At 43.2% G+C, this 12,715-nt stretch overlaps 1 protein-coding gene across 1 annotated transcript in view; it reads right to left on the bottom strand.

Moving 5' to 3' along the window:
- The window catches only part of LOC124701948 (polyubiquitin-like), a 157,941-nt gene that overhangs the window by 84,846 nt on the left and 60,380 nt on the right, over positions 1-12,715 (bottom strand). The window contains exons 12-13 of the mRNA XM_047234051.1: positions 12,351-12,454; positions 12,110-12,246 (exon numbers count right to left, since the gene is read on the bottom strand). Coding sequence (XP_047090007.1) covers positions 12,110-12,246; positions 12,351-12,454 — 241 coding nt within the window. The remainder of the gene's footprint in view (positions 1-12,109; positions 12,247-12,350; positions 12,455-12,715) is intronic.

The following is a 12,715-nucleotide window of genomic DNA, read 5'->3' on the forward strand; positions in this document are numbered from 1 at the left end:
GGGCCGCGCGGCCAGGGCCTGGGCCGCGCTGCCCTGGTGTCTGGCCACCTCGTGGCCCCACTTCGTCTCGCTTTCGGTCTCCTGGAAGCTTCGTGTAAAAATAGGCCCCTGGGCGTTGATTTCGTCCAATTCCGAGAATATTTCCTTACTAGGATTTTTGAAACCAAAAACAACAGAAAACAGCAACTGGCACTTCGGCATCTTGTTAATAGGTTAGTGCCGGAAAATGTATAATAATGCTGTAAAGTATGTATAAAACATTCAAGTATTGTAATAAAAGTAGCATGGAACATAAGAAATTATAGATACATTTGCGACGTATCAGGTTCCGTCTAGTAAATATGAAGGAGAAAAAATTCCAGAACCTAAAGTCTCATGACTGCCACGTGCTTATGACACAATTGCTTCCAGTTGCATTGAGGGGACTACTACCAGAAAATGTTCGACTAGCCATTGTGAAGGTATGTGCATTCCTCAATGCAATTTCTCAGAAGGTAATGGATCCAAAAAAAATTTATCAGGGTTACAGGTTGATGTGGTCGAATGTCTTTTCAGCTTCGAGTTGTTGTTCCCACCATCCTTCTTCAATATTATGACGCACCTCCTAGTTCACCTTGGGATCTCCATCAGGTGTTTAGGAACCTATATCTTAAGGTGGCGGTCGGCTTTGTTGTACCTGCATTAGGACTTGAAGGTAAGTCGGCACTATGGCATGTCAATTAGATTCCAGTTGGCTATGCTCGTGTCGAGGTGGATACAATTGTACCATCATTTGAGTCATTGCAGCTTGAAATCCCTGGAGGTGAAGGTCCGCTTACACTCGGAGAGGTAGTGGGTGACATCATTCTTTGGGAGAAGAAAAACATCAGGCTTCCAGGCTGGGTACCCCCTACGAGTCGTCGCAGGTCACCATCACCTCCTTCGAGTGGTCGCAGGTCACCATCGTCTCCTCCGAGTGGTCACATGTCACCATCACCCCATGAGTACGACCACCACATCCCTAGTCCATCTCGATCTCCACAGCCGGCTCAGCCGTCCTCGCTGCCGCCTGCGCCCACTAAGACTCGGCAGGCACCCAAGCGGAAGCGTGGCAAGAGTCCTATCCGCCGACTGTCGCCCTCCCAAGAGTACCAAAGGTTCCCCCCCCCCCGTGCTTACGATCTTACTAACAAGGAAAGTGATGCCGTTGCAAAGAGCCAACTGCATGAACATTTTCATAAGGAAAAACCCAAGCCCCCAACGCCATACACCGAGAAGCAAAAAGCATATGCTCTTTATTTTCTGAACACACCATCGCAATATGACTTACACGAGAAGAAGGATGACTATACAGGCACACTTGCGAAGGTAATTGAGCAGAGCAAAGAGAAGAAAAGTGCCAGCATGAGCAAATCATCAACTAAAAGTGCAGGCGGGAAGAAATCAAGTACAAAAAGTGCACCCCTCAAGGCCCAGCAAGCGACAACAAGCAGAAAAAGAAAGGACGTTCCCCAGCTCGGAGAACAGGCCAAACAATCGATCCCACCCCTCAAAGTGTTAGATGTTCCCTTGGTGTACTAGGGACATGGTGATTTCGATATGGAAGCAGCTGCGACGCTAGCGGCTCAAATGAATTGTACTGTGAAGGAATTGCTGAGTTCCCAAGATGATGCACTACCCATTGCTGATATAACCCCTAAATTTGTCTACGGGGCCGACTTGGTCAGCAAAAAGAGGCTGGAAGAACTGCCAACGCATATGCGGAATTTGCATCAGTGGTACCTTGATGAGTGCAAGGTGGACCAAAGATACATCGTGGCGAATATCCCAGTAGAATATTACTTCCGAAGGGAGGATCTCCATATTGAGATTTCCGAACTCTGGCAGTTATTCAATTTCTACGCCCTCGACAAATCTCTCATGAGTTGCTATTGCTTGTAAGTTTCTTGACTCAGTTATTCCTGTTCATTGCATATGCTCATTATATCCTTCGGTACTCTCTTATGCAGACTGAAGATCGATGAATGCAGAAGAAATTAGATAAACACTATTGGGTTTATTGACCCAGATAAAGTACATCATGACACGGTAAGGGATAAAGACGAAGAAACGGGTGGAAACCTGCTAAGGTTTTTAACGGAGCAACATTTTTGTGATTCATTACTGTTTCCTTACAACTACAGGTGAGAGTCTTACTCTGTTGTACACATTCAGTTTTTCTTACTCGATGTTAAGTGTAATTCATGACGTATATATAAACATGTGCACTTTCCACTGGATTCTGCTGAGAAAATTGCATATTGCTACCACAATTGCGGCTAGGGCTTCAGAAAACTACCACTTTTCAGGTCAACTGCAAAAAACTACCACTTTTGCGTTTAATGGTTTCAGAAAACTACCAGCTTCGTGTAACACTCGGTTTGGCCCATTTGATCATGTTTTTGACAGAGATGGCCCACCATGTCATTCAGATAGAAAACTTGATCAAATGGTGGGCCATCTCTCGTCGAAAACATGATCAAATTGGACCAAACCGAGTGTTACACACAATTGGTAGTTTTCTGAAGCAATTAGACGCAAAAGTGGTAGTTTTTTGCAACTGACCAGAAAAGTGGTAGTTTTTTGAAGCCCTAGCCTCAATTGTGGTAGCAATATGCAATTATCTCGGATTCTGCTAGACATTCAAGCTGATAAGGCAATAGTTGAAGTAAGGGACCCATTGAATAGAGGTCTGGAAGGGTTCCGCAACTTGCAGGACTTGCTCCAGAGGTAATTTCAATCATTGTCGCGCTATATTGATATCTTTCGTGAGATGTCAATTAATTATCCACTCATTCAATTATTCTTTTGCCTGGTAGGGTTTGGAGATGCTTCAAGAAGGTGGTTAAGGGTAGTAACTTCGCAGAGAAGCTAACATTTACTCCTGTATCGTGCGTGCAACAGCCACAGGGGACGAATCTATGTGGATACTACGTTTGCGAGTCCATTCGCATGTTAACCACTGAGAAGAGCGATCGTAGATTCAACGTAAGCAATAACATTCACAACTTTAATTTATTATCGTCAGTATTTTGTTATCAAGATTGATATATTTATATCCATCTCATTTTCCTATATAGGTCAAGTTCATGCGGGAGAATCTCCAACCACACCAACACCTACTAGGAATTGCAGAGGAACTGGCGGGACATCTAATGAGAGGAATGTTAGACGACAAAGGCTTGTTTAATCAAAGTAGATGCTGGTAATGATCCCCGTGTAATAGTTCGAATAGACAACGGGCTCTAGTCCCAGTAGTCGTGAGCTCCATGTATATGTAAGGGGAATCTACGAATAGACTTTTGCTTCGAATATTTGTTTGCTCGATCTATATATAATGCATGAACGTATACAGCTTGTAGTAGCGTACAAATATAATAAAAAAATTGAAATGAAAAATGAAATAAAAGGGGGGCGGTGGCGGGGGGGGGGGGGGGTGGCTGCACCCCTTAAACCCTAAAGGAGTAGCGTCCTGCACACGCCACGTAGAGGACCTTTTGTCCCGGCCTATGTTACAAGTTGGGACAAAAGGGGTGACCCCTGCGCGCCCAGCGGAGGCCACGTGGTGGACTTTATGTCTCGACTGGTAAGCGGGCCGGAACAAAAGGGGGCTTTTGTCCGTCTCCGTTGTCCCGGGTGGCCAGCCGGGACAAAAGCCCCTTACGGGCCGGGACATTAGGCATGTTCTCCACCAATGATAAAATAAAATCAACTAGCAAGTCTTGTAGATGTTTTCTTTACACCATTTTAGCAGTGCTTCCCAAGGTTCGATTAAACCTAGATCTACTAGAAAAAATGCTTATCATACTACAATCCGTAATCCGGATCGAAGGTATCAGCTCCAACTTGTGCGCCACTGATACGCGTAGATGCACACGTCCGTTGGGAACCCCAAGTGGAAGGTATGATGCGTATAGAAGCAAGTTTCCCTCAGTATGAAACCAAGGTTTAATCGAACCAGTAGGAGCCAAGAAGCACGTTGAAGGTTGATGGTCGCGAAATGTGATGCGGCGCAACACCAGGGATTCTGGCGCCAACGTGGAACCTGCACAACACAACCAAAGTACTTTGCCCCAACGAAACAGTGAGGTTGTCAATCTCACCGGCTTGCTGTAACAAAGGATTAAACGTATCGAGTGGAAGATGTTTGCAAAGAAAACAAGTAAACACAATTGCGTAGATTGTATGCTATGTAAAGAATAGGACCGGGGTCCACAGTTCACTAGAGGTGTCTCTCCCATAAGATAAAAGCATGTTGGGTGAACAAATTACAGTCGGGCAATTGACAAATAGAGAAGGGCATAACAATGCATATACATGATATGATAAATATAGTGAGATTTAATTGGGCATTACGACAAAGTACATAGACCGCCATCCAACTCGCATCTATGCCTAAAAAGTCCACCTTCGAGGTTATCATCCGAACCCCATTCGGTATTAAGTTGCTAAGCAACGGACAATTGCATTAAGTATGGTGCGTAATGTAATCGACAACTACATCCTTAGACATAGCATCAATGTTTTATCCCTAGTGGCAACAAGCACATCACAACCTTAGAACCTACTCGTCATGATCCCAGGTGTCAATGAAGGCATGAACCCACTATCGAGCATAAATACTCCCTCTTGGAGTTAAGAGCAAAAACTTGGCCGAGCCTCTACTAATAACGGAGAGCATGCAAGATCATAAACAACACATAAACAATAGATTGATAATCACCATAACATAGTATTCTCTATCCATCGGATCCCGACAAACACAACATATAGAATTACGAGATAGATGATCTTGATCATGTTAGGCAGCTCACAAGATCCAACAATGAAGCACAATTAGGAGAAGACGACCATCTAGCTACTGCTATGGACCCATGGTCCAGGGGTGAACTACTCACTCATCACTCCGGAGGCGATCATGGCGATGAAGAGCCCTCCGGGAGATGAATCCCCTCTCCGGCAGGGTGCCGGAGGCGATCTCCCGAATCCCCCGAGATGGGATTCGCGGCGGCGGCGTCTCTGGAAGGTTTTCCGTATCGTGGCTCTCGGTATTGGGGTTTTCGCGACGGAGACTTTAAGTAGGCGGAAGGGCAACGCGGGGGGCCACACGAGGGGCCCAGGGGGCAGGCCGGCGCGGCCAAGGCCTGGGCCGCGCCGCCCTATCCCCTGGCTGCCTCGTGGCCCCACTTCGTTATCTCTTCGGTCTTCTGGAAGCTTCGTGCAAAAATAGGACCCCGGGCGAAGATTTCGTCCAATTCCGAGAATATTTCCTTACTAGGATTTCGAAACCAAAAACAGCAGAAAACAACGAATCGGCTCTTCGGCATCTTGTTAATAGGTTAGTTCCGGAAAATGCGTAAATACGACATATAATGTGCATAAAACATGTAGGTATCATCAATAAAGTAGCATGGAACATAAGAAATTATCGATACGTTGGAGACGTATCAGCATCCCCAAGCTTAGTTCTGCTCGTCCCGAGCAGGTAAACCGATAACAAAGATAATTTCTGAAGTGACATGCCATCATAATCTTGATCATACTATTTGTAAACATATGTAATGAATGCAGCGATCAAAACAAAGGTAATGACATGAGTAAACAAGTGAATCATATAGCAAAGACTTTTCATGAATAGTACTTCAAGACAAGCATCATTAAGTCTTGCATAAGAGTTAACTCATAAAGCAATAAATCAAAGTAAAGGTGTTGAAGCAACACATAGGAAGATTAAGTTTCAGCGGTTGCTTTCAACTTATAACATGTATATCTCATGGATATTGTCAACATAAAGTAATATAACAAGTGCAATATGCAAGTATGTAGGAATCAATGCACAGTTCACACAAGTGTTTGCTTCTTAGGTGGAGGGAGATAGGTAAACCGACTCAACAATAAAAGTAAAAGAATGGTCCTTCAAGAGGAAAGCATCGATTGCTTGTATTTGTGCTAGAGCTTTTATTTTGAAAACATGAAACAATTTTGTCAACGGTAGTAATAAAGCATATGAGTTATGTAAATTATATCTTACAAGTTGCAAGCCTCATGCATAGTATACTAATAGTGCCCGCACCTCGTCCTACTTAGCTTGGACTACCGGATCTTTGCATGCCATGTTTCAACCAAGTATCACAAAGGGGTACCTCCATGCCGCTCGTACAAAGGTCTAAGGAGAATGCTCGCATTTTGGATTTCTCGCTTTTGATTATTCTCAACTTAGACATCCATACCGGGACAACATGGACAACAGATAATGGACTCCTCTTAAATGCATAAGCATGTAGCAATGATTATTATTCTCATATGAGATTGAGGATATATGTCCAAAACTGAAACTTCAACCATGATTCATGGCTTTAGTTAGCGGCCCAATGTTCTTCTCTAACAATTTTGCATGCTCCAACCACTAAAATGATAGATCCTTCAGACAAGACGGACATGCATAGCAACTCACATGATATTCAACAATAGTTGATGGCGTTCCCCAGAAGCATGGTTATCGCACAACAAGCAACTTAATAAAATATAAAGTGCATAAGTACATATTCAATACTACGATAGTTTTTAAGGCTATTTTGTCCCATGAGCTATATATTGCAAAGGTAAATGATGGAATTTTAAAGGTAGCACTCAAGCAATTTACTTTGGAATGGCGGAGAAATACCATGTAGTAGGTAGGTATGGTGGACACAAATGGCATAGTGGTTGGCTCAAGGATTTTGGATGCATGAGAAGTATTCCCTCTCGATACAAGGTTTAGGCTAGCAAGGTTATTTGAAGCAAACTCAAGGATGAACAAGTGCAGCAAAACTCACATAAAAGACATATTGTAAACATTATAAGACTCTACACCGTCTTCCTTGTTGTTCAAAACTCAATACTAGATATTATCTAGACCTTAGAGAGACCAAATATGCAAATCAAATTTTAGCAAGCTCTATGTATTTCTTCATTAATGGGTGCAAAGCATATGATGCAAGAGCTTAAACATGAGCACAACAATTGCCAAGTATCACATTATCCAAGACATTTTAGAATTACTACATGTAGCATTTTCCAATTCCAACCATATAACAATTTAACGAAGAAGAAACTTCGCCTTGAACATTATGAGTAAAGCCTAAGGACACATGTGTCCATATGCAACAGCGGAGCGTGTCTCTCTCCCACAAAGTGAATGCTAGGATCCATCTTATTCAAACAAAAACAAAAACAAAAACAAACCGACGCTCCAAGTAAAGAACACAAGATGTGACTCGAATAAAAATATAGTTTCAGGGGAGGAACCTCGATGATGTTGTCGATGAAGAAGGGGATGCCTTGGGCATCCCCAAGCTTAGACGCTTGAGTCTTCTTAAAATATGCAGGGGTGAACCACGGGGGCATCCCCAAGCTTAGAGCTTTCACTCCTCTTGATCATAGTATATCATTCTCCTCTCTTGACCCTTGAAAACTTCCTTCACACCAAACTTCAAGCAAACTCATTAGAGGGTTAGTGCACAATTAATAATTCACATGTTCAGAGGTGGCACAATCATTCTTTACACTTCTGGACATTGCATAAAGCTACTGGACATTAATGGATCAAAGAAATAAATCCAACATAGCAAAAGAGGCAATGCGAAATAAAAGGCAGAATCTGTCAAAAACAGAACAGTCCGTAAAGACGAATTTAAAGCTGGCACCAGACTTGCTCAAATGGAAAAACTCAAAACTAATGAAAGTTGCGTACATATCTGAGGATCACGCTCGTAAATTGGCAGATTTTTTCGAATTTTCTACAGAGGACTGTACCCAGATTCGTGACAGACAGCAATGCTGTTTCTGCGCAGCGATCCCAAATATAACATCAACTTTGACATAGAAACTTTACTTGGCACAAAAACATGATAAGGAGAGGTTGCTACAGTAGTAAACAACTTCCAAGACTCAACAAAACAAAAAATTGCTGTAGTAAAAACATGGGTTGTCTCCCATAAGCGCTTTTCTTTAACGCCTTTCAGCTAGGCGCAGAAAGTGCAAATCAAGTATTATCGAGAGATGAAGCATCAACATCATAACCAGGGGTGTTGGGAGTTTTCTCAACTAAGCATAGTATATTGGATACATAAGTTTTAGCGTCTCCCTTTTCATTAGTCTTGGGCTTGCTACTCTCATCGAATAAATTTTCAGGAACAAGCCAAGCATAGTTATTTTCTAGTGCATCATTCATAGCTAGGAGTTTACATGGTATTGGTGCTTCGATCTCCCCACCATCATTAATATTATTAGTGTATCTTATTCTATCTATGTCCATTTTTTCAAGGAGACCAACAAAATTAGTATGAGAACCTAGCATATTAAATTTAGCAAAAACCTTTCTAGCCTCTCTTGCTAGACCACCAAATTCTCTAAGAAGGGTTTCTATAACAAAATCTTTCTTTTCCCCTTCTTCCATATCACCAAGTGTAAGAAACATGTGTTGGATTATAGGATTGAGATTAACAAATTTAGTTTCCAACATGCGAACTAAAACAGCAGCAGCAATTTCATAGGTAGGTGCAAGTTCTACCAAGTGTCTATCTTCAAAATCTTCAGTAATACTAACATGATTGAAAAATTCTTCTATATTATTTCTCCCAACTATGGACCCACGTCCTACCGGTATGTCTTTTGTGGTGAAATTAAAAGGAAACATGGTGCAATAAGCAAAAAGTAAACAAGGCGAATAAAGTAAAGACAAGTAACTAATTTTTTTTGTGTTTTTGATATAGAGAGCAAGACAGTAAATAAAGTAAAACTAGCAACTAATTTTTTTGTGTTTTGATTTAGTGCAGCAAACAAAGTGGTAAATAAAATAAAGCAAGACAAAAACAAAGTAAAGAGATTGAGAAGTGGAGACTCCCCTTGCAGCGTGTCTTGATCTCCCCGGCAACGGCGCCAGAAATTTAGCTTGATACGCGTAGATGCACACGTCCGTTGGGAACCCCAAGTGGAAGGTATGATGCGTATAGAAGCAAGTTTCCCTCAGTATGAAACCAAGGTTTAATCGAACCAAGTAGGAGCCAAGAAGCACGTTGAAGGTTGATGGTCGCGAAATGTGATGCGGCGCAACACCAGGGATTCCTGCGCCAACGTGGAATCTGCACAACAAAACCAAAGTACTTTGCCCCAACGAAACAGTGAGGTTGTCAATCTCACCGGCTTGCTGTAACAAAGGATTAAACGTATCGAGTGGAAGATGTTTGCAAAGAAAACAGTAAACACAATTGCGAGTAGATTGTATGCTATGTAAAGAATAGGACCGGGGTCCACGAGTTCACTAGAGGTGTCTCTCCCATAAGATAAAAGCATGTTGGGTGAACAAATTACAGTCGGGCAATTGACAAATAGAGAAGGGCATAACAATGCATATACATGATATGATAAATATAGTGAGATTTAATTGGGCATTACGACAAAGTACATAGACCGCCATCCAACTGCATCTATGCCTAAAAAGTCCACCTTCAGGTTATCATCCGAACCCCATTCAGTATTAAGTTGCTAAGCAACAGACAATTGCATTAAGTATGGTGCGTAATGTAATCGACAACTACATCCTTAGACATAGCATCAATGTTTTATCCCTAGTGGCAACAGCACATCACAACCTTAGAACCTACTGTCACGATCCCGGGTGTCAATGAAGGCATGAACCCACTATCGAGCATAAATACTCCCTCTTGGAGTTAAGAGCAAAAACTTGGTCAGAGCCTCTACTAATAACGGAGAGCATGCAAGATCATAAACAACACATAAACAATAGATTGATAATCACCATAACATAGTATTCTCTATCCATCGGATCCCGACAAACACAACATATAGTATTACGGATAGATGATCTTGATCATGTTAGGCAGCTCACAAGATCCAACAATGAAGCACAATTAGGAGAAGACGACCATCTAGCTACTGCTATGGACCCATGGTCCAGGGGTGAACTACTCACTCATCACTCCGGAGGCGATCATGGCGATGAAGAGCCCTCCGGGAGATGAATCCTCTCTCCGGCAGGGTGCCGGAGGCGATCTCCTGAATCCCCCGAGATGGGATTCGCGGCGGCGGCGTCTCTGGAAGGTTTTCCGTATCGTGGCTCTCGGTACTGGGGTTTTCGCGACGGAGACTTTAAGTAGGCGGAAGGGCAACGCGGGGGCCACACGAGGGGCCCGGGGGGCAGGCCGGCGCGGCCAAGGCCCGGGCCGCGCCGCCCTATCCCCCGGCTGCCTCGTGGCCCCACTTCGTTATCTCTTCGGTCTTCCGGAAGCTTCGTGCAAAAATAGGACCCCGGGCGAAGATTTCGTCCAATTCCGAGAATATTTCCTTACTAGGATTTCTGAAACCAAAAACAGCAGAAAACAGAATCGGCTCTTCGGCATCTTGTTAATAGGTTAGTTCCAGAAAATGCGTAAATACGACATATAATGTGCATAAAACATGTAGGTATCATCAATAAAGTAGCATGGAACATAAGAAATTATCGATACGTTGGAGACGTATCAGCCACCGCTAACACTTAGCAATGGCGTGATAGTAGCTGGTAACAAAAACAGGTGCGCCACTGGTAGCCTTTTTTCTAGTAGTGTCTCCTCCAACTCGAGGAAGAGGCAAAATTGCATGTGTAGTGGTATGTGCAAAAATAACAAAATTCGGTGTTATTTGGATCATTGAGATTTGTTGTTTACAACGCTTAGATTTTTTTTCCACAGGCCATTAGGTATCTTTTGTTTGGATAATTTTGGCTAGACTACCTGTTCATGTTCATTACACAGAAAACATCAGATACTTTTACTCTAATATTTAGGTACGAGCAACTGAGAGATGGGGAGCAGAATCATCACGCCATAGCAGCACATATAATAACATGCGGTTAGTTTTGAAGATCGCATCGAGAAAAAATCGACAATGAAGAAGGATCACAAATTGGTTTCACAGTTGGAGAGATAAAAACATATTGAAGATTATTGATAATACCACCATCTTTATTTGTTAATGTATGCATGCATGCCACCACTTAATTTTGTCGCAATCGTACAATTTCCACCATATTTGCATCCTGTCTAAATCATCAATTTTCTTTGTGAAGTGTGGAGGGTGTAAAAATATTTAGTAGAATTAGCATGCCATCCACACATCTTTGAAGTAGTCAGAATAGTAGTAAATTAACAATCCAGTTCAAGAGCAGCAAGAACATTTACAACGGAATAGTAGTGAACTAGCAATCCAGTTCAACAGCAGCAAGAACATTTACAACAGAATAGTAGTCTGGCATGACTATATATGGGCACTGAGAAGTTGATTCACTTATGCACGCTTTAGCGCCTCCACCGCTTCCAGCACCTCATCATGTCCTTCTTGTGCCTCAGCTGTACATGATAGGTTGGGAAAATACAGGCATCAGGGATGTATGCAAGAAATTTCGTGGGGCAAGTCGCCACAACTACATCTATTATACCTTATGTTTTTTGAATTAGTGGCTGCCAGGAATAAAAAATCTTGGTACTGCTATTCAATTGTTACATACAATTTACAATAAGAGCATGTTTGAAAAAATATTAAATTGAGAACGTCAATACGCATCACAGTACATGCAAGAATGTAAATTTAAGTTAGTAGGCACGCACAAAATCATGACAGGAGTCATTGTAAGCTCCATTTAAGGTCAAAAACTCAAAGTGCTAGGTTTGAGTAGAGAAACAACATTCAACTTATCGAAATAAGATCACACTAATGCAAGAACATTATGGACACAGCTAAGTTTTACCTGGTTGCTGTAGCCACACTTCTTCTTGCGACAGTTGGTAGCTGTAAGAGGTAGCCGAGCATAGCACCTGCACGAGAAGTCAGGATGTCACGCACCCATATACAGTTCAAATTGACTTATTCTTGTACTCCCTACATGGTAAAACTGATGCTAAACTGAAACAGTGATGTACTACCTGAACGACGGCTAGATAAATTAGGGGCGATGCAACGAGCTAGAGTCATAGTGTATTGTTACGTACTTGCGGCAGATCAACTTGTCGGCTTTGTACTTTTCTGCAAGGGCTCTGAGGCTCGGCTCGTATGCAGAGTTGCAGATTCCTCCGTGAAGGCCAAGCACGAGGTAAAGCGTGGACTCCTTCTCGATGCTGTAGTCGGCTAGGGCGCGGTCGTCCTCAAGCTGCTTCCCCTCGAAGACGAGGCGCTGCTGGTCCGGCGAGATGCCTGCGGCCAAGACACAAACGTCATGACTCATGAAGGAGTAAACCTTTCAACCTCAACAGAGACTCCATGCATGGCTGGGTACGTATACATGGCATGGTACGTACCTTCTTTGCCCTGGATCTTGGCCTTGACGTCAGCGATGGTGTCGCTGTTCTCGACCTCGAGCGTCATGGTTTCGCCCCTCGGCATCTTCGCGAAGATCTGCATCTTCAACGGCTGCGCCATGGCTCTGTCTGCTTTCGTTCCCCTTCGTCCGGTGATGGCGGCTCGTTCGAGAATCGGCTACGGTGGTGAAACCGAAGAGAAGAGCGCGCGCGGCGTGGCGCCGTGGCTGGTGCACAATACGGTCGTATAGGCAGACGGTGGCCGCTCGATCGATTGGGACGTAGCGCGGCAGCCAAGTTACAACCCGATAGAGGATCGAAAGGGTAGTAACGATCGGATTCGATCCGATGCGCTCCCATGTTTT

The sequence above is a fragment of the Lolium rigidum genome, chromosome 3 (genome assembly GCF_022539505.1).
Source record: "Lolium rigidum isolate FL_2022 chromosome 3, APGP_CSIRO_Lrig_0.1, whole genome shotgun sequence".
Lineage (NCBI taxonomy): Eukaryota > Viridiplantae > Streptophyta > Magnoliopsida > Poales > Poaceae > Lolium > Lolium rigidum.